Source organism: Psammomys obesus, unplaced genomic scaffold (genome assembly GCF_907164565.1).
Source record: "Psammomys obesus unplaced genomic scaffold, mPsaObe1.curated_primary_1811, whole genome shotgun sequence".
In the NCBI taxonomy this organism is placed as follows: domain Eukaryota; kingdom Metazoa; phylum Chordata; class Mammalia; order Rodentia; family Muridae; genus Psammomys; species Psammomys obesus.
Window position 1 is genome coordinate 1,643,174 of NW_026590511.1, and position 21,471 is coordinate 1,664,644.

At 61.0% G+C, this 21,471-nt stretch overlaps 1 protein-coding gene across 2 annotated transcripts; it reads right to left on the bottom strand.

The window, feature by feature from the left end:
• Positions 1-472: 472 nt before the first annotated feature.
• Pias4 (protein inhibitor of activated STAT 4) lies at positions 473-13,559 on the bottom strand. Of its 2 annotated transcripts, none has more exons than XM_055607646.1 (11): positions 13,506-13,559; positions 9,833-10,238; positions 4,808-4,892; positions 4,375-4,416; positions 4,089-4,179; positions 3,876-4,004; positions 3,663-3,768; positions 2,510-2,583; positions 2,261-2,421; positions 1,416-1,546; positions 473-1,342 (listed from the first exon to the last, which is right to left on the bottom strand). In XM_055607646.1, exons 1-11 carry the CDS (start codon positions 13,530-13,532, stop codon positions 1,080-1,082), a joined length of 1,515 nt encoding a protein of 504 aa, XP_055463621.1. In that variant the 5' UTR covers positions 13,533-13,559; the 3' UTR covers positions 473-1,079. The 2 variants fall into 2 exon arrangements, with proteins under 2 accessions (XP_055463621.1, XP_055463622.1); XM_055607647.1 differs by lacking the exon at positions 13,506-13,559 and adding an exon at positions 12,838-12,893.
• Positions 13,560-21,471: the final 7,912 nt, after the last annotated feature.

Consider the following 21,471-nt stretch of genomic DNA (forward strand, 5'->3'; position numbering starts at 1 on the left):
CTGCTCTGCAGACCCGGGCGTCAGGAATCCGCCAGGCCTGACCTCTGCGGCCTGGACATCCCCAGGCCGCAGCTCAGGACGTCACACTGAGTCATCGGCGCTCTGGACCCTGGCGGTCAGTGGGCCGCAGGCTCGGCGCGGCCCCACGCGAGCACAGGCGGCCCGCGCCGTCCGGGCCCTCCACCGCACAGCGTCCTCAAGGCGGGCGTGGCGGAGCCGCTCGCCTGTTCGGGGCCGAGTAATACTCCAGTCTCCTCTACACACGTGCAGTGAGTCTGAGTTCAGCTTCTGTGCGGGCAGGTCCTGCCTGGCCATCCCCGGCCCCAGCGTCCTGGGTGGCTACGGGCGAGCGGAGGCTGCCCAAGGGGCCCCTCGGGCTGCTTCGCCCCGGCCGCGCGCACAGCTCCCAGGGAGGACGGGCAGGCTAGCCTGGTCTACAGAGAAACCACAGAAAGGCGGGTGCCGGACCGGCTACTCTTCCTTTTTTTTTTTTATTTGCATTTTTAAAAAACAATTAAATTAGAATACAAATATTAGAAAAGAGTGCCGCGCGGCTGCCCGGGCCCCGGCCTCCCGGCGAGTTCATGCGAGACTCGGCCAGGCCGCCCGCCCCCACCGGCCCCGGTATTGCTTCCTGACGGTCGGGCGGGGCCGGGGCGGGGAGCGCGGCTCCCGGGCCGCCGCCCCGTGGGAAGTGAACCTGAATGAAGTGGAGTTACCGAGGTAGCTGGCTGGATTGACACCCCCCACGCCCGCGCCCCGCGTTATTGCACATTGTGGCCGCGGCCCGCCATGGCTTCTCACGAACAGCCGGGCCCGGCCGGCCAGCGCGGCGCTGCGGGGGCGCCGCCCTCAGGGTCCGCGGCCCTGCGCCTGCGGGCGGCTGGGGCGGGCGGCGCCTGCCGAGTGTTGACCTGCTCTTGTTTTTGTACTTTTCATCTTTTTTTTTTTTTTGTCATTTTACTTTTTTATATGCCCCCAAGGGGAGAGTCCAGAGGTACGGGAGCCGGGGGCCGGGGAGGGGCCGGGGGCAGACGGGGACGGACGGCGGCTCCCGCCCTCCGGGCCCCGCGGCGGCGTCAGCACGCGGGCACCAGGCCCTTCTGGAACGGGCAGCGGCGCTTCGGCCGGGGTCCCTCGTCGTCGTCCTCCTCCTCGTCCTCCTCCTCGTCCTCGTCTTCCGAGGACGACGAGCTGTCCAGTGTGAGGTCCACCACGTCGGCGCCCGTCTTGCCGTTCTCCAGGCCGCCGGGCGCAGCCGACCCGCTGCCCGCGCCGCCCGGGCCGCCCCCCGCGCCGGGGACGCCGGAGGCTGGAGCCAGCCCGTTGACGTCCGGGGTGCCTGCGGGGACAGGGCGGCGGGGTCAGCGGCGGGCCGGGCGGGCGGGCCGGCGGCTGCTGGGGGCGGGACTCACCGAGCACCAGGATGGGGCCCTGCGGGCTGCAGCTCGGCTCCTTCTCCGCGCGGATCGGGCGCCACGAACCTTCCGCCAGGAACTCGATCTCGTCCGCGTCCTCACACTCGCTCAGGATCTTTGACAGCAGCCTGGTGCGGGCGGCAGGGTGGACAGGGCTGGGCTCGGGCACTGCCTCGCAGCGGGCACAGGCCTCCAAGGGGACGCGCACCTGCCGAGCCTGCCAGCCCTGGCTACGGAGGCTGCTCTGCTTGGAGCCTTGGGGGAGGGCAGGGTGAGCCGGGAAGGACGCAGCTGGGCTGAGAACAGAGGGCAATTGAGCCCAGGCCACGTGCCCAGGCCCAGGGGCCGCTCCACTCCACCCAAAGCTAGAGTGCGCCAGGGAAGCGCCATCCAGCAAGGACCCAGGTCAACACTGGCCAGCTCAGAGCCTGGGGCGTTGGGCCACTGGCAGCCCCCGTGGCCTCAGTCTCATCAGGCGCTTGGCAGAGCAAAGGCTAGACCCCTCTGGAAGTAGGCCCGGCTGGCATGGCAGGGTCCCTCAGCCACGCCCCAAGATGACTCAAATGACCTGGGGGCCTCGGCTGCTTGTGCTGGCTCTGGGGCACCGAAGTGTGGCTGGTGCCTGGCAGGATGGCAGAGCCGGTGTCTGGAGTAGGAGAGCTCAGCCGTCCCAAGGGGAAGAGCAACCCTTACTCTGTGCTGTGGAACAGGTTCCTGCCTGCCCTCTCCTCCCCCACAGAGGTCACGACCTCAGGTGGCCACTTAGGAACATCCTGAGGCTTGGACACAGCGCCCCTCCCTCCCCACAGCAAGGCGGCCACAGGCCGAGGGCTCAGGCTCACCCATCGATGATGAGCTGGCTGTAGGCTGCGGGCTTGTCGCACACAGGGCACGTCCACGTGGGCTTCTTCTCGTTCATCTGCAGGTAGAACACGGCGTCGAAGCACTGCAGATGGGCGCAGGTCTCTGCACGGCAGGGCACGGACAGCCGCATCTTCACCAGCTGCGGGAGGATGGGGGTTGGGGGGCGTGAGGATGCCGCCCAGACGACCATGCACTAGCGCGCTGCGCTGGGGACACCTGGGACTCACCGGGCAGATAAGGGACACTCGCACTCCAGTCGTGGCGATCTCGCTGTCCGGGTCCAGGCGAAGCTTCTCCTTGACTGTGTGAGGTGACAGAGGAAACAGGGAGCATCAGAGGGCAGGGTCCCCCTTGGCTGAAGGAGGCCGAAGGGCTCACGGGGCCCAAGCTGGCCTCCAGCTCCAGACAGCCTGCTTGGGAAGTCACTTCCGAGCAGCCTGGGGCCCACAAACTGTGAAGGCCTGTGTGGGCTCCCCTGCGCTGCTAGGGCTTTGCTGGCCTTCGGGCATTTCTGGAGAGAACCAGGAGCTCGGCCTTCCCTGAGGCCATACCAGTGTTACTGGGCAGCATCACAGCCTTAAGGACTCAGCTGAGAGCACCACGGCTGGAAAAGCGTCGCAGCTCAGGCGACACTGCGCGGGCACTCTGCTGTCCCCAGCCTGATCACAACAGATCTGATCACAACAGAGCTGGTGGCCTCGGCCTGCAAAGCATGCCTTTGATTACCCAGGTATGACAACCAGCAAGACTGGGCCACCTTCTGGCCAGAGGGACACCGGGCCAGATGTCACCGCCCTCAGGACAGCCAGCTTCCAGCCTGGCCAACCCCAGCTGGGAGGGCAACAGCAGGCTGGGACACCTCTGAGGCCTGGCCTGCAAACAAGTGGCCGTTGGCGAGGCCCACAGCCACGTGTGGGTGGGCACTGTGGGCTCTCTGGGCAGCTGCAGGCACTGTGTCCTTCCTAACCACACTGTCCGCTCTAAGAACACCCTTTACAAGCTGGGCCTGGTGGTGCTCGACTTTAATCCCAGCACTCGGGAGGCAGAGGCACCGGACCCGAGTTCCAGGCTAGCCTGGTGTACAGAGACCCTGTCCTAAAAATCCACTTGTCACAAGTTACAACACAAAACCTGCCTTTGTGCCTCATGCTTCACCTTCCTCCCTAAGTCCCACCTGACCTCACTCCCCACCTGAAGGCAGGAGGCCCATGGACCAGGACCCTAACGTCCCACATCAAGATCAAGAACCCGCAGAGCAGAACCCTGAACCCCGGGCTGACTGCACCCTTGCCCCAGACCTCGCCCACCCCCGCACCATGTGGGTGGTGCACGGCCTGTTAGAGCGGGGCCCCGCAGGCCCGGCAGGGCCCCTGCACTCACCCAGGGCCTTGCAGAGCTCGGGGTGTTTCACACCGATTGTCTTTAGCCTCTGCAGCAGGTCTGAGGAGGTGAGCTGCCGCACTAGGTACAAAGCCACGGAGTAGCTCTGTGGACAGAGGCTGCAGTCAGGGCGTGGTGTGGACAGGGCGGGCGTGGGATGATGGATGCTGCGTGCGGGGTGGACGGGGCGGGCGTGGGGCGGCGGATGCTTACCTTGCCGTAGTTGCCCCAGGTGACGGTGATGCGGTTAGTGGCCGAGGACAGATACATGAGGTGGGTGAGGTTGATGGGGCGGCAGGGCCTCTTGGGTTCCACCCCAGGCTTATTGGAGGGATAGTAGCCCTGTGGACAGAGCTGCGCTCAGCCCCGGCGGGCCCCCTTACCCGTCCCCGTCCCCGGGCTCCCCAGGCCGCCATGCTCGCTCACCGGCACTGAGCAGTAGCTGTGGTTGACCTTCACGGCGATGTTGGGCGGATACTGGTCCTCCTGTGGACAGCTGGTGTCCGAGTAGCAGATCCTGGGGAGACAGTGGGACATGGGGCTGTGGGGGACACAGGACACAGGGTCTGAGGGGGAATGCAGGACACGGGCTGTGAGACACGCAGCAGAAGAGAGTTCTGTGCAAACCCCAGCAGTGACAGCGGCGGCGGTGGGGCCAGACACACGTGAGTGTGTGTGGAGGGGAGCAGGCGGGGCTGGCGTGTTCTCGTACCTCAGCACCACCTGCACAGCTTTCACTCCAGGCTGCAACTCCCTGTGGGCAGGGCACAGGCAGGAGTCAGGGACCGTGTCCACCACCCAGGAGCCCTCCCCATGGCCAGCAGGTAAGTGGCCACAGAGCCCTGGGACCCCCCGCCTGACAGGGTAGGGACGGTCATGACTGCCAGGCAGGCAGCGGGCAGGAAGGCCCACTCGAGCATGGCGCACGCAGATGTCAGAGTGGCTGCCAGCGAGCGGGGCTTCACCAAGAGGACGGGGCTTCGCCGGGCACCCCCACAGCAGGCTCACCCACACCCATCGCAACCAAGGGAACCTGGGTGCCATCTGCAGACACGCGTAGCTGGGGAGCTCCCTAGCCCGAGCCTGTGGGTATCTCGGCCTGGCACAGGCGGGCACATGCACTGGGGCGCTCGTAGTGGCCACACCTGGAGTTGCGGATCATCTCCACCTGCCGAGGGGTCAGTGCGAAGATGCATGGGCTCTCCTGCAGCTTCTCGGCGCTCTGTGGGACTGAACAGACGCGGGTCAGGCAGCCTGGCTGCACTCCCTGGCCGCAGGCATGGAGGACAGTCCTCTTCCCGGGGGAGTCAGGGGACAGGTCCTGGCCCTGCCCGTTCCAGGTCCCTTTAAAGCCAGGCGTCCCAAAGGCAGAAGGGGAGCCGTCCCTGTCTGTGGGCCACCTCTTCATCCAGCCAGCATGGTCCCACAGCACCCCCGGGGGTCTACTATGCACGAGGCCCAGGCGTTCCCTACTGGACATGTGACACAGCAGGGCTGTGCATTGGCCACCGCGAGTATGACAGAGAGGAGGCAGCACAGGCCGTGCCTGCCACTCCAGTAGCAAGAGGCTGAAGCAGAAGGATCTCGGGTTCAAAGCCAACCTGGGCTCTAGGGTGGGGCTGAGGGCACAGCTGTGGGGAGCAGGCCTGAGTTACTCTCAGCTCTGCCAAACCAACCGGCCTTGTCTGGTGGCATCCTCTGCCCAGCCATGGCTCTGGCAGCAGATGAGGACACACGACACGCTGTCACAAGAATGGCTGCTTCGGGGTGGGCCTGGCCTGAAGCCTCCTAAACCTCAGGCTGTGGGAACAGAGGCAGACTGGGCAGCGGGAGGTGGAGGGGCTGGGCAGGAGGAAGAGGCCCACCTACCCTCCAGGGAGGGGCGCTCTGTGTGGGGTCCAGGCTGCCTGGTGACACACTGCTGTGGAGGCCCACACCCCAGCAGCCCCGTCCTACCATGTGCTGCTGAGGGGGTCCACAGAGCTCCCCAAGCCGGGCCTCTGCCACGGCTGCCGGATTTCTCCATCTTCCGACAGCAGGAACCACCGCCACACCAGCAGGGGATTCAAGGCCTCATCAGCCTTACCAGAGCACCCCGCCCTGCGGCCTCTAGGGCCACTGTGGTGCTCACTTTAGGGCCCAGCCTGGCCTTGAACCTGCAATCCTCCTCCTGGACACGGGACAGCTGTGCACTCTCTGACCCCATTCCCTCCTCCAGAGTGTTCCTCTAGAATGTCTGTCTGGTACAAGGGTATCCCCGAGGGCCCAATTACAGCTGCAGGACCACAGGCAGGCGGAGGCAGTGCATGCCTTAATCCCAGCCAGGGCTACACAGGGCAGCCCTAACCGTCGGGGAGGGGCGTCCAGCCCCTGCAGCCCCTGGCAAGGCCGCCCGAGCCTGAGGAGGTGATAAAGGTCCTGAGGGGTACTCAGAGCTGGTCTCGGTTGCTCTGCATGTCCACGGGGCTGCAGTGCCCACCTGCACTTCTGGGAACCCCATGGATATGCAGGCCTGGGCCCTGAGCACCCTTCTCCCAGTCCTCTACCTGCCCAGCTGGGCCTTGGTGGTTGGCCCTGCCTCAGGCGTGTGGGGCGATGGCAGAAGTGATCTGTGGCTTCCTCAGCCTCTGTGCCTGCCCTGTCCAGAGTGTGGGCCTCCACCCACAGCCCATGTGGCCCAGAGAGAAAGTGAAAGTAGTTGACGGTGGGGGAGAGGCGGAGCAGGGCTGCTGTGTGTAGACCAGGCTGGCCTCCAACTGCCCACCTGCCCCGCCTCCCGAGTGCTGAAATTACAGGCCTGTGCTGCCACATCCTGCTGAACGTGTCCTATGATTAAGCCCGGGTTAGGCTCAACTTCAACTGTGCTGCCTCAGTTTACCGAGTGCTGGGCTTAAAGGCGTGCGCCACCACTGCCTGGCTAAGGTGGCCGGGGTGTTTAATATGGGCCTTGAGCATGGGGAGGGCCAAGGCCGGCAGCGGTGGGGGCCGGCATGCTTCCGGAGAGCTGTCACAGGACAGCATGGTGGGCTTGCATGTCACCTGGCTACTGTTGGCTCCAGGTTCCCAACAGACACCCTAGCCTGCCATGCTGGGTCCTGAGTCAGGTCAGCACGGAGACAGGAACTGAGGAAAAGGGCTCCCCCCAGTATGACTGTGGGGCACACAGCCAGGTGGGGTTATAGCCAGGTACAGAGCACCACAGCCCGTGCCAGGGTGGTCAGGACCAGACAAGGACAATCCCCTTACCTGCACTATTGGCCTGCCCAAAATCTGTGACCTGAACCATCCAGGCCCAGCTGTGGTATCAGAGAGCAAGGCACCTATCTATCAGCCCAGCGGTGGGGAGGGTCAAACAGGATCATTTTTGGCTATGTAACAGGTTGGGCCAGCCTGGGCTACCTGAGCCCCTGCCTCAAAACGCCACAGAAAGCAGCATGCAAAAGGTAAAGGAAACAGCAGGCGGGGGCAGTGTTGGAAGGGATCCATGGTGGACATCATCAGGGCCAGGCCCTGGGGTGTCCTTGGAGACAGTCAACAGTTCGGGAGGTCGAGGTGGGCAGTACGGAAAGGCCCTGAAGAAAGACCCCGGCGGGCTTTCTCACAGTGTTCTCTGAGACAGCAAGCGCCACAGGGCTGAGGCCAGACGAGTTCTGGGACAGCCTGGAATACTGTGAGCCCTGCCTCAAAAACTACATCAATGAAACAAGAACTACAACCAGGGAGCATGGACCTATGCGGACAGCAAGAGGCTGACATCCCAAACACCAGAAGCTCAGGTCACCCAGGCCAGGTCCTCAGGTCCAGGCCCCACAATGGCCTCATTCCACCCAGACGATCCTCAGGAGCCCCACATGAAACCACCTCTCTCAGGAAGCCCTCTAGCTGCTCAGAGGACATGGAGCCCTGGGGTAGGGGGCAGAACGACACCCAGCTCCAGACCAGGCGACACCTCCCTCCCTACCGAGTCTTACTCCACTGTCACTTGTGTCCTGGGTGCAGACAGGAGAGTCTGGGCCCCAGGTCCCCAGACCTAAGTCAGCTCTGCTGCGATCAGCGACTGTTACCTACCTTGGGCCTGCCTAGCCAGGGAACGGGCAAAGAGCAACACAGAGCCCCCAAGCAGGGGTGCAGGATACAGCCTGGGGGCCAAGAGCTCGGGTTGCTGTGTGTCCTTGGCTGAGTCCCTTGCCCTCTCTGGTCACGAGCCCTCCCTCCACGGCTGTCAGTAGCCCAGGTCTGCAGCTGCTCTGGTTCCCTCCCGCCCTCCCCCTCCGGGTGCTCTCTCAGGTGATTTATGGGTCTGTCTGCCTGGCGCAGGCTGAGCGGTTGGCGCTTCTGGGGAAGCCTACAGGATCGTGGGGCTTGTTCTGGTCCGGGCAAGGCTGGCCACTGTGAACTGGCCTCATGGGGCTCGTTCTGGGAAAGGCCAGGGTGGGGCAGGCGTGTGAAACCCTGGTTTTGGAGCTTGAGGGAATCATGGCCTTAGGCGTAGATCAGCGTTCTGACCCAGTAGCCCTTCAGGCTGTGGGGACCCAGGGAAGGGGGTGCCCTAGGGGAGAGGCAGGCAGGGCGGGCTAGACCTCTTTGTTCAAGCTGCTGGTATAGACAGGGGAGCATGCTCTCCCGGAGATCAGGTGACCAGGGTCCCTGGGGGCTAGGGGCACAGTGATGCATTGTGGGGCGGAGTGACGGCTGGCTTACTCTGCAGGAAGGAAGCCTGCCATGCAGGCGGGGAGGCCAGGGGGCTAACCTCCCGGCACTGGGGTCTTCCTCAAAATGGCACCCAGTCAGCTTGGCCTGAAGGATCCCAAGGGCTGTGGAAACCTGGGGGAGGCAGGCTTGTGGCACTTGGAGCATGACAGGAAGGGCAGGGTGGGCAGGCCAGAAGGCTCTGCCAAGAGCCCCCAGCAGCACCATGGGTGTCAAAGGGGAGGATGGAGCCACCGATGGGCGGAGCCTCAGCCGAGGGGGTGGGGTCTCAGATCACACCAGAGGGCAGAGGCGCTGCTATGGGCTACCCTCTAGCAGCTCCAGTTTAAACACAGCACCCCCCACCAAGTCCCAGGAAAAGGGGGACATGGCCGTGCTACTGTAGAAGGGTGCCACCCAGGGTGGCTGGCAGAGATGGAAGGAAGTCTCTGCCAATACCAGGCCACAGGTGGGGAGGGCCCTGAACACCATGCAGACTGACTGAGGAACTGCTCTCCTCGAGGCCTGGCCTCTGGGGTTTAGGCAGGAGAGACAATGGGGGACGAGCTGTCTCTAGGGACACTGGGAACCTGAGAAAGCCTCAGGTCCTGTCTGTGGCCCATTAAAGAGCCAGCACCTCCTGCCCGTCAGCACTGCTCAGGCGCACAGCTCAGGGCGGCACCCGCGGCCACACGCAGTGTGGGAGGCCATCCACGCCACCACTGGTCCCGACAGCTTGGAGCACAGCTAGCTCCACTTACATCTGCCTTTCTTTTTATGAGCTAGGGTCTCATGTAGCCCAGGCTGGCCTTCAACTCCCTCTGTAGCCGAGGATGACCTTCAACTGCTCCTCTGCATCTGCTCCCCAAAGGCTGGCATAACCAGAACTGGCCACCATGCCCAGATTTTTTTCTTTTAAAACTCAGCCTAAGCCTGGCGTGGTGGTGCCAGCCTGTGATCCCAGCACTCAGGGAGGGAGAGGCAGGTGGATCACTGCAAGTTCGAGGCCAGCCTGATCTACAAAGCAAGTCCAGGACAGCCAAGGCTACACAGAGAAATCTTGTTTCAAAAAGCCAAAAATAAACAAATACATGAATAAATAGGTAAATCAGTCTATTTGCCCAGTCTAGCCTCAAAATCATGGCGATCCTGTTGCCTCGGCCGCCTAGGTGATGGGATGAGAGGCCTGTGCCGGCACCCGGGATGTCGTGCATGCCAGCAAGTGCTGTCTGTGCTCACGCGCAAGATACACACTCCCAGCCATTGTTTTTTTTTTTCCTTTCAAAAAGCAGTCTTTGTAGCCCAGCCTAGCCCAGAACTCACCATCCTCCTGCCTCAGCCCCCAAGTGATGAGATGGTCAGGATGAGCTGCCATGGCCTCCCCACGGCCCATTTTAAGCTGCTAGGTATAGGGTGGCTGGTCACGGGGCCCAGGGTCTGAGCCTGCTGTGGGGGCCTCCCGGACGCTGCCTGGCACTCACCCAGTTCGGTGGGCTTCAGCAACTCGTCCAGCATGTTGAAGAAGGGCAGCTTCACCAGGCGCACCTCGGGCTTCAGGGCCTTGGTGGGCAGGCGCCCCAGTCCATTCAAGTATTTCCCGTACAGCACGGGGTAGTCCACGGTGGTCGCCGACAGGGGAGTCCTGGGCACGGCGTGCAGCGCCAGGGGGTCCAGGGGCCGCGGCGCCTGCGGGCCCGGCTCGGAGCTCTTCTTGGCATAGCGCGTCTCGTACAGCTCTTTGATCTTCTTGAACAGCTCGGGGCTGCAGTCGAACTGCACCAGCTGCAGGGCCCTGGTCACCAGTTCGTGCTTCAGCCCGCTCTTGCTGCGGCCTACGAAGCCCAGGAGCATCTGCAGGTCTGACACGCGGAAGCTCATCACCATGTTCTGCAAAGGGCAACCACAGCAGCTCTCAGGGGCAGGCGTGAGCCTCCACCTGCCGCCCCTCCCCCGCAGCCGCCTCCCCGGCCCAGCCTCCTCTTCTGCTGGGGGGCATCCATGGGACAGGACTGCCCCATCCATCCGCCCTGGCAGTGCTAGGCGCACAGCACGTCCTCGGCCATCTTCCTTAGACGGCCCTCCTGGGCCGGCTTGAGCTTCACTTTACCAGAGAAGACCGTGTCAGGACCGAAGGCCCAGTGAACCTCTTTACCCTGCTTCCTATGAGCGCTGTCCCAGACTAGGTATGGCCTGCTGGTCTCAGGCAAGCCCCCAAGCACCACGGAGAGCACCCCAGGCAACACCAGGGTACCCAGGAGCATAATGGGCCTACACGGGATAGCTGGCCCCTGAAACCAAGCTGGTGGACACTGTGACAAAGAGGATGCGCAGGTCCTTCAGGGCCAATGAAACCAGTCAGAGCCCAGGGGATCCCAGAGTGTGACCTGGGCCCTCGGCGGGCCGCCTGCACTCATGAAACCTGAGCATGGCAGGTCTCCACAGATGGAAGGACCAAGCACCCCTGAGAGACAGGCCAGTTGGGCCCTGGGGCCGCTTATGTTGGGTCCTGGGGCTGGACTGGACTGAGTGAAAAGCGGAGGCAGAAGGGGGCCTCCACAAGACTAGAAGTGTAGCCTGAGTGGCAGGAGAGGATGCGGGCAGTGGCCCAGGTCATAAGCCCCAAAGCAGACTGCATGGCACAGAAAGGGCACCTGACCAGCCAGGGCTCTGAGCCCCACGGATCCAGCCCATTTGGTGTCTACCTGGTCACTTGGGGCACATGGTCCATGAGACCAATAGCACTGTCCCAGGGAGCCCTAAAAACACCTGGGACTTGGGGTGCCAGTACTACAGCATGACTAAGGCCATCCTATACAACAGGGTGGGCTGGAGTTTGTCCTTGTGGCTACCAGATTTCCCAGACCTCTGAAGGATTGCAGAGGAGCCCCAACTCTCCAGGGACCCAAGGCTGTGAGGCCCTCAGGTGCCTCTACTGTGGCCTTGACTTCCTACCTCATGGGGGAACAAACAACTGTTAGCACGTTCGTACCAGAACAAGCCCAAATCCCTCAGCCTGAGGAGAGGGTATAGTGATGTGGGGGCCTGTGATGGTCCAGCCAGAGCCAGGGGCCTTTGTGGCCCTGGTGGATGGCCAGGAGTCCATCACCCAGGACCCTGGCAAGCATCCCAGCAGCCAGGTCACTGCCATATGGTCTGGGTCAGGTTTCTCAGCAGCTGCCATGGCCTGTACAGCCTGCGAGGGACAGCAGGCAGCAGACAGACGCACAGGAAGAAGCCTCCATCCTAGCCCGGAGTGTACTTCCCGCCCTGGCACAGGCTACCAGGGCCGAGTTTCTGGCTTCTGGAGCCTTCACCTTAGGGCATGATGGGAAGCAGCGACTCAGATGGAGGTGGCTGCACTGTGTCACTAGCCCAGGCTCTTCAGAAAGCTGAGGTGACCCCTGACACAGGGCGAAGGATGAACACTTCACCCAGGCCTGCTGAAAGGACTTCTCCATTCCGGAGGATGGTCCACAAACACCAGGACTGCCTCCCATGAGCCCCAGTGGACCCCGAAAGACAGAATCTCTGTTGTGACAGACTGGAGGAAAACGGGAGGTGTCTCCCTCATACTGAAGGCATTGTGAGTGGCTGTGACGGGAGCCCCTCTGGAGCTGCCAAGGTTCACCATTACAGAGCTTCACAGAAGGGTCAAGTTCACAAAACTGAGATGGGGGTGGGGGTCCAGCCAGCAGAGGGTCAAGCAGAGGTCATCAGCTTGTATTTCAAGGATCAAGACAGCAGAGAAGAGATCGCAGTTCCCGCTGCTGAGGAGGGAGGAGGGGACAGAGGCTTGGCCTCACAACAATGCTCCAGGATGCTACGAGGAAGACTTCAAGCAGCAAAACTGCGCCTCAAACCTGTGTAGTTCACATGTCTCTTCTCAAAGCTCTATTTCCCAAATGGCGTGAGTGAAGGGGGGAAGAGAGGGGTATTTATTTTGGTTTTTTTGAGACAGTGTTTCTCTGTCTAGCCTTGACTGTCCCGGACTCATTTTGTAGACCAGGATGGCCTCGAACTCACAGTGCTGGGATTACAGGTGTACGCCACTGCAGCTGACTTAGGGGTACTTTTTAATAAGACCCTCTAGAATGACCCTAAGGGTCCAAGTGTGGAGGGAAGAGCCATGTAACAAGAGAGCAAGGAAATGGGAGGGGGGGCAATCAGGCCCTTAAGAATGGAAAGATGCCTGAGGGGCACTGAGGTACAGCAGTACGTCAGGAGCAACAACTATGCTGCAGCCTGCCTGGGAGACAGCACCGCACTGGATGCAGGCTCTGCTGAGGCTCGCCGCAGGAACTTTTAATGGGGACTCAAGTTGGGTGGAGGGACAGAGCCCTGGCACCTTAATGCAGAAATGGGGGGAGGGGGGGCACAGGCCTGAACAGTCCTCCCCTGGACTCGGTCAATGTCCTGTGAGGAGAAAAAGCGAGGTGGGTCCGGTGGGCTATGGCGGGGAGCAGCGAAACCCCACAAGATGACTCACCAGGATGTAGAGGTTACAGATGGGGTACAGAGAGGGACAGGATCACTGGAGGGTGAAGTAAAGAGGTAACCCATGGTTGGCAAGCGAGGAGTGGGGCTCTAGGGCTCAGAGTCTCCAAAATGAACCTGGGCACACAGAGTTGGGCTGAGTCTGACTTAGTCGGTAGTGGGAGGTGTCAGACAGGCCCCCGAGAATCAGAGGACTTGTGGCAATCCCTGCAGACCTTCCCCATGCTGGCCTGGAGGGGAGAGAAGATGGGGGCACCCGGGCCTGAGTCCTACTCGTTGCCTTGGAAACGCTATGGAGAAGTCACTCTCCGCATTCCTGGGGCTAGCGAGACCACAGGGGGACCCCCAGTTCCGTCCCAGTGGAGCTGTCCCAGAGGAGAGGACAGTGCCTGCACCGGGAAGCCGCGTCCCTACACGGTAGGGACCCCAGCCCGGGTCGGTAATGGAGTGACAGCAGACGGCGGGGACAGCCCGAGAGGGTGCAGGCGACCCCGCCCCCGGTCTCCCCGCCCCCCGCCCGCAGCCTCAGCCCGCGTCCTGGTCGCACCACCGCCAGCCCGCGCCGCCACAGCCCGCACCGCGCCCCCCCAGCTCACTGCGAGACGCCGTCCGCACTATGACAGCCGCCCGCCCCGGCCCGAGCCACCGCCGCTCACTCACTTTGGCCTCCACCAGCTCTGCCGCCATCTTGGCCACTAGCGTCCCCCGCGCCGGGAGGCCCCAGCCGTCGCGTCACGTGACGGCGCTCGACTGGGGGGCGGGGCCTGCGCGAGAGCCAATGAAAGAGAGCGCCGGCTCCTCCCTCCACGCCCCCGCGTCCGAGAGGCGGGAGGAGGCGACGTGCGCACGCGCACCCCGGGGCCACCGCCCGAGGAGCTGACCAATCGTAAGGGACAGTTGCCAAGCCCCGCCCCCGTGGTTATTTTTCAAGGCGCTGGCCGCCGCCACGCCCACTCCGGGTGGAGCCTGGCCTCTTAAAGAGGTAGCGGCCCTTTCCGCCGCCTCGTTGCTCCTCCGCGGGCTCTAGGAAAACATCACGTTTATTTATTCACTGGGCGCGCGCCCCTGCGAAAGCCAGAGAGCAGGGCAGGAAAGTGGTTTCTCCCCCTCCACCCCGGAGATCTCAGGGATGAGCCTCCAGCCGGGCTTGGCAGCAGGCGCCATGGCGCCAGCCAGCCATCGGGCCATGTACCCTCTCGCTGGCCCCGAGGCTTCCTGCCTCGTTTGCAGATTCGCTCCCCGTGACAGCCAGATCAGTGTTCGAGTTCCGAGACGGTCTCTGCAGCCCTGGGTGTCCTGGGCTCGCTTGGTAGGCCAGGCTGGCCTCGAACTCGCGGAGACCCACCTGCCTCTGCCTCCCGAGTGCTGGGGCTGAAGCCCTGCCTAACCCTGCTTCGTGGGGAGGGGCCTGATGTTTTCGTTGGCTCAGTGCCTCTCCTCCGCAGTCTTTCTATTTAGCGCGCGTGTGTTGGGGGACACACGCGCGCTCGTGGGCGTCGGTTTTTACATCTTTCACCATGTGGGCTCGGGGAATCGGAGGCGAGTGCGAGCGGGCGTGGCCGGGTGCGCTCCACGTCTCCCATGCGGACCTCGGAGGACGATTTCCTGGGGTTGTTTTCTCCTTCAACCACGTGTCGCCAAGTGAGTCGCGGGGATCGAACCCCCGAAAGCGAGGCTCGCGAGCCACCACCCGTGCCCGCGTGAGCCAGCTCGCAGGCCAGTGTGGCCTCCCGGCCACCCGCAAGCCCCACCCTGCTGCCCGGCCTTCCTGGCGGGCGGGTGGCCACGCCCACTCCCCGCCCCGGCGCCGTGAGGCCCCGCCCCCCGCTTCCGTCTCTTCGGGGGGCGGGACTATGCGACGCATGGGGGGGGCTCTTAAAGGGGCAGGCGCTGCCCGTGTGGTGCGTGTGATGTCTCCTGCTTAGGCCCGGGTTTTGGAGGAAGGAACCGCTGGGGATGAACGGAGCGCAGCCGGGCAGCTGTCGCTGCTCCCTGCGTGCGGCAGCTGGCAGGTGCGGGGCTCGCGCGCCGTGGCGAAGCGGTGGGATGTGAGCTCAGCCCGCCTTCCGCAGCTCCCGTCTGCGTTCGGCGTGCCCACGGCGGGCCTGCTCTAGGGCGCGCAGAGCACAGCCCCCAGACTGCCCTTCACTCAGCTTGCTAGCACCTGAGCAACCGAGGCCGGAGGGTTGGGAGTTTGAGGCTAGTCTAGGCAATAAAGACTTTGTGTCACAGAAAGATGTTTTTCTTTCCCTCCTGTGCCTTTTGGGTGCGTGCGTGCGTGCGTGCGTGCGTGTGTGTGTGTGTGTGCGCGCATACTAGCATTCAGGTCACTTCTCTGCAAGCCACTCAACCCCTCCTCTTGTCCTAACTACATTAAAAAAAATAAAAGTTTCTTAGCTCTGTACCATCCTGACCCCTCGCCAGCAAAAGCTCTGTGCGGCTCCTCAGCCCCCACAAGATGGAGTGTAAAAACTGTGTTCTTCTGAGATTGGGTCTCATGAAGCTCAGGCTTGCCTGGAAATCCCCCAGTAACCCACAGTCTGTCACCCACGCGCTAGCACGACAGGCGTGGATCACCACACCTTATTTCCCTGACCTGAGGGTGAAGCAGGGGTTCCATGTGCCAGGCAAGCCTCCAGCAAGATTTATGTGTATGTGTGTTCTTCCTGCACGTTTGTGTACATGAGTGCTGCCTAAGAGGTCAGAACCCCCAGAACTGGCTAGAGATGGTTGTAAACTGTGGGTGTTGGGAACTGATCGAGTCTTTGCCAGAATCTGCCCTAACCACTGAACTGTCTCATCGATGAGGCACACATAGCCCACCTCCCCTGGCCTGTTCCCCTTTTCTTCTCTTTCTTTCCTTTCTGTTTGTATTGGTTTTTTTTTTTGTTTTTTTTTTTTTCAGACAGGGTCTCTTTGTGTAGCCCAGGCTGGCGTTGAACTCACAGAGATCCACCTGCCTCAGCCTCCCCAGGATTAAAGGTGGGGGCCACCACACTCCCAGTGTACTCCCTGGATCAGGGTTCTCTCTCTGGCTCGCTCTCTGTAGTCTGCTGGGCTTAGAGCTGCGTGTTTACAGCAGGCTAGCCTTGCGTTGTCAGGAATTCACCTGCCTCAGCCTGTGTAGCTCTGAGGTGATGGGGAGCCACAGTTATCTTGCTCCTGTAAATTCACAGCATAAGAGGAGTCCATTACAGGGTAAGGTGGGGCACGGTCAACAGAAGTGAGAAGGGACCATTCAGGCTACTGTGGGCTTCATTTTCATTTATTGATTGATTGAGTGGTTGATTGGTTGGTTGGTTTTTTTGCGACAGGGTTTCTCTGTGTAGCCTTGGCTGTGCTGGACTCACTCTGCAGACCAGGCTGGCCTGGAACTCAGGTGTGGGCCAAAGCTGGATGGTGGCACATGATTTTAATCTCAGTACTCGGGTGGCAGAGGCAGGCAGATCTCTGAGTTCAAGGCCAGCCTGGTCTACAGAGAGAGTTCCAGGACAGCCAGGGCTACACAGAGAGACCCTGTCTCACAAACAAACCAACAAGCCAAAGATGTGGCTCACCCTTTTCCTAGTGCTGTTTTTTTTTTTTTTTTGAGAGTCTTGCAGTTGTTAGAAACAATACTGTACCTGTCACATTCCAAACATAGGAAGAAGGGAGGCAGAGGCAGGTGTATCACTGTGAGTTCAGAGCCAGCCTGGTCTACAAACTTCAGCACAGCCAGGGCTACATAGAGAAACAAATAGACAAACCCAACAACATAGGGAGAAGCCAGGCAGTGTGGGGGCATGCCTTAGATCCCCACAGATGAGGAGAGAGAAAAGAACAAAGCCAAAAGTCCAGGGACAAAGCAAAGTAGCTTGCAAGGCAGTTCTTCTGTAAGGAGCGGGTGAGGGCCCACAGCAGGGAGCAAACAGCGGCCGGAAGTGCCCTGGCTTTTATTCTGGGTGCTCATGGTGTTCTGTGCGGCAACTGATGTGGAAACGTGTCCCTGCGTCCATGTGGTCAGGAGCAGAGAACGGAGGAGCCGCCACACCTGGCTTTTTGTGTAGTTTAGCGATTCAGACTCAAGTGTGTCCGTGTGTGCGGCAAACGCTTTCCCCACGAAAACAGCTCTCTGGCTCACTAACATCATTACAGCCTGACAACAGCACTTCCTGCCAGCGACCTCCGTCTTCCAATTTCCATGTTATGTGGCTTTTCAGAGTGGACTACATTTCCCAGTATTCTCCGGTTGTTACATGACCAGAAGTCAGCCAAGAGCGGGAAGGATGCATCTTTCCTTTTTTCTTTTTTCCCCTCTTGGCTTAGGCAAGAGTGAGACACCAAATATTGAACCTCAAGGAGGGAAACTGTCTTCTAAGGACTTTTAAAAACAGCCAGGTCTATCTATACATGTATATGTATGTATATATACACATACATATGTACACACATATTTGCCAGGAGGTGGCGGCACACGCTTCTAATCTCAGGGTCTCTCTGTGTAGACCTGGCTGTCCTGGAACTCACTCTGTAGACCAGGCTGGCCTTGAACTCAGAGATCCGCCTGCCTCCCGAGTGTTGGGATTAAAGGTTTGCACCGCCACAGCCAGGTTTACGGTTACCATTTTTAACTGTGCATGTGCCCCTGAGTGCAGTGACTGTCGAGTCCAGAAGAGGGCGTTGGATGCCCTGTGAGCTGCCTGAAATGGGGGCTGGGATTCCAACCCGGACCCTGTGTACTGCAGCCTCCTGTCCAGTGGTATCTCCCCGGTGCCCAGCTGGGCCTTCATTTCTTTTCACCTATTTGTTTTTTTTTAGCTGTATGGCTCTGTGGTGTGCACGTGCGTGTGAGAGCGGGTGTGCAGTCACCCTGTATGGAGAAGTCTTCTTTCACTTTTTTTTTTTTTCCCCTTGAGGAAGTGGTAATTGGATTCCTAAGGATCAGTAGTGGTCAGCTCGCTTAGCCTCACAGGAGAACTCCAGGTTCAGCGAGGGCCATCACACCCGGCCTTTCACGCGGGAACTGGGATTTGAACACAGGTTTTCATGGAGCTGTGACTCAAGCCTCGTGATTTCTCTGTTTGCTTGCTCTTTTGTTTCTCTTGTGATGTTAGCGAGGGTCTCCTGTAGCCCAGGCTGCGTTCCGGATCCCCCTGCCTCCGTCTCCGCAGTGGCTACACAGGCAGCACGATGCCTGGTGTGTGGTGCTGTGGACAGCTCGGTGCCCGCGAGGCCCTCTGCCCTCTGCGCCCCAACGCCACTCTTCCTTACGCTTACAAGTATCGCATAAAATAGTCCATTATTCCCCCCAAGGCCCAGAGACTTTCAGTACCTTTTCCAAGCCAACACGGCACATCACAGCAGAAACAGAATTTAAAAATCACAACTTGTCTGATCAAATCAGCGAGCAGTTGGGACGCGTGGCCAGCAGGGTCCGCTGCCGCACGCGCCCTGCTCTTGGCGCGCACGCGCAGTGGCACCTCCCTGCGGCTTTCCCCGGAGCCCCTGCTCTGCGCCCAGCTCAGGCCTCAACCGATGACTGCAGGTCCTCAGTGTGATCTTATGGCTGCAGCCTCTGCAGATCTTAGGTGCTGTGCCTCTGGCCCCGTGCCGCGCGCCAGAGCCCTATTCTCCGCCCCACTTTATCTAGCCCCTTAAAATTAGCCGCTAAGGCCAATCCCGGAGAGCAATTTAACCCCCTCTTTCCTAAATAAAATTTAATTACTCAGTCCCGCTAGTGTCAGAGGCCTTTAACCCAAACCCTAGGGACACAGAAGCAGGGAGAATGTGGTTCCGGGACAGCCTGGGCTACCCAGTGGGACCCCCATTTCAGAATTTTTCTCAAATAAATTTTATTTTTACCAGGTGTCATAGCCCGCCCCTTTGATCCCAGCAGCTGGGAGTCAAAAGCAGGCAGGTCCGAGGCCAGCCTGGTCTACAACGTGAGTTTCAGGCCAGCCAGGGCTATGTAGAGAGACCCCCATCTCGAAAACAAACAACAAAAACGAAGTTACTGCTTTCTGGAGCGAGGATCATCCGCAGCTCAGTCTGACCTGGAAGTGCCCGATCACCTGCCTCCACCCGTGCTGGGCTGACAGACCGGGGTCTGTGGTGTCACCCCAGTGCCCAGAGCCCAGACCGGTTAATGTGTGCATGATGTCTGTGCCGCAGGGCACACGTGGGTCAGAGGAGTCTCTGGAGTGGCATTCTCTATGCACCATGGTTTTGGGGGCAATGTCAGGTCATCAGGCTCGTGTGACTGCGTTTTTCCTCAGCGATCTCACCGTCTTGATTCGTTTTTGATACTTGGTATTGCTGGGAAGCCCAGGTCGCCTAGGAATTTCCCACAATCCTCCTGCCTTACTTTGAAAGCTTTGAGATGGCAGGCTGGTCCAGCCTCCTCGTCTGCCTCAGTTCCCTGTCTCTTCTTCTGCGGTTGAGGGCCTGGCATATATATATATATATATATATATTTTTTTTTTTTTTTTAAAAGGGTTTTATTTATTTTGTACACACTGTTGCGCCTGCGTGCATGCCTACCCATCAGAAGAGGGCACCAGCTCCCCTTATAGGTGGCTGTGAGCCACCATGTTGTTGCTGGGAATTGAAGTCAGGACCTCTGGGGGAGCAGCCAGTGCGCTTAACCTCTGAGCCATCCCCCACCCTCCGTTTTTCAATCCCCTCTTTAGTTTTGCTTTCTGAAACAAAGTCTCAGTGTAGCCAGGGTGGTCTTGAACTCAGGTTTGGCTAAGGATAACCTTTCGAACCCGCTCCTCCAGTCTCCAGCCTGGGGGAAGACAGGCTTGCAAGGCCAAGGCCAGTCTAGGAGCCTGTGTGGCCCGCCCCCGGGGTTCCCTTCTCACGGGCCAGGGGCGTGCTCTGCCCCCCGGGCGCTACCTGGACCCCGAACCTCTTTGAGAACATTTGCCCGGTCCCATTACAAGACCCCACTCTCCCTGGAAAGCTGTGAGGCGTCTCTGACACTTCGGGGAGCTCTGGGTTCTTCCAGAAAAATAAATCAGGGCGCTCCCGACCAGAGGGCGCATGCGCTGGTCGGGTTAAAAAAAAAAAATAAGAAAAAGGAATGGAGTCACGACCCCATTTACAGGCGGCCTTGGAGCTGAGTCCTCCTGCCGTCACTCCTCGGGTGTCAGTCGACCCGGCTCAGCGTCCCCTCTTGCGCACGCAGAGGTCAGGGTTTAAGGAAACCAGCAGGGAGGGAGGCCGGAACCGGGTCGTTTAGAGCTTTCCGCATTGCAGGCTGGGAAGTCGCTCTCCGCTCGCTCCCGGCCCAGCAGGGCAGGATGCGTGCCCCGGGAGGGCAAGTCTGCCAGGCCAGGGAGGAGCGCGCGGCGCTCGCCCCGGAACAATGGACGCCGCAGCGCGCGCAGGCTGCGGCCAGGGTCAGGCGGGGACAGCGCGCTCGCGGCCCTGCGGCGCCCCCTGCCGGACGCGCGCGGCGTCGCCGGGAGCGCGCCCGGGTCCCGCCCGCCCCGCCTCGCCGGGGAGGCTGAGGCAGAGGGATGGCCCGGAGTTCTGGGCTAAGGAATGAGATCTCGTCCAAAGAGGAAACAGACTGGAGACAAGTGACAGAAATCCAAGAAACAGCAGCTTTGGTTCGGTTTTTGAAGCAAGGTCTTTCGAGACAGGGTTTCTCTGTGTAGCCCAGGCTGGCCTCGAACTCACCGAGATCCGCCTGCCTCCGCCTCCCGAGCGCTGGGATTAAGGGCGCCATCCACGCCCAGCTGTGAGGCCAAGTTTTATGCAGCTCTCGACGGCGTGGAACGTCGCCAAGGATGGGTGGCCTCGATTTCCCGCCTCCCCGGCTTCCTGCCAGGTGGAGCTGTCTGCCACCCAGATCTAGGTAGATCACGCGCTCCTCTGTCGACATTTCTTTTTGCTTAGGGACTGGGTTTCTCTGCGTAGCCCCGGCCGCCCTGGGACTCGCCCTGGAGAGCAGGCGAACTCGGATCCGCCTGCCTCTGCCTCATCGACGGCTTAGGCCGCAGCTAGGCAGCTTTGCTATCATATCACCGTTACTCTCGCGTTCCTCAGAGCGCGGATCAGGAGTTCAAGGCCAGCCTCCGCAGCCTATGGGGTTGAGAGCCAGTGTATTCTACCAGACCCTGTCTCAGCAACAACAAAGGCCCAGCGCTGGGGCGGCAGCGGCTGGACCGCGTGATGAGGGGCCAGCCTGGGCTGCCGGGTGACACCGTCTCCAAAACAATAAAGAGTGCACTGAGAACACGGGAAGGGCTCGCCCAGGCAGTGCCTGCGGCCCCGGGCCGGCTGGCTCCCAGTGGTGTCAAATTACATAACAACCTCAGGCCCAAGAAACTGGACTTCGGTGCAAGCCTCTGCCCGGGCCGAGCGTCGAGGTCCCTGTTCACAGATCTGTTGGGTCTCCGCGCGTCGACGCGGAGAGTTGCGTTCTGAAGCGTCTTAGCTTTGACGCCCGCGCGGGGACCGGGGTCCGCGCTGGACGCGCCCGGGCCTCGGCGCGGCTGCCCCAGCTCCCGGTGGTTGGGGGGGCGGGTCCCGGCCGCGGCTGCCTCTGAGCACGCGCCGGGCCGTCCCCCGCGGGGCCCCGCGCGCCGGGCCGCGCGCGCGCGCGCCGTCACGTGACGCGGCCAACCGGCGCCGCCCT

What these genes read in the sequence shown, in the direction of transcription:
- Pias4 (XM_055607646.1), bottom strand. Translation starts at nt 13,532, where the DNA reads ATGGCGGCAGAGCTGGTGGAGGCCAAA. An exon ending in CAGAGCTGGTGGAGGCCAAA is followed by an intron (nt 10,239 to 13,505) that starts GTGAGTGAGCGG and finishes TGCCCTTTGCAG; the next exon opens with AACATGGTGATGAGCTTCCG. An exon ending in GCTGTGCAGGTGGTGCTGAG is followed by an intron (nt 4,180 to 4,374) that starts GTACGAGAACAC and finishes CTGTCTCCCCAG; the next exon opens with GATCTGCTACTCGGACACCA.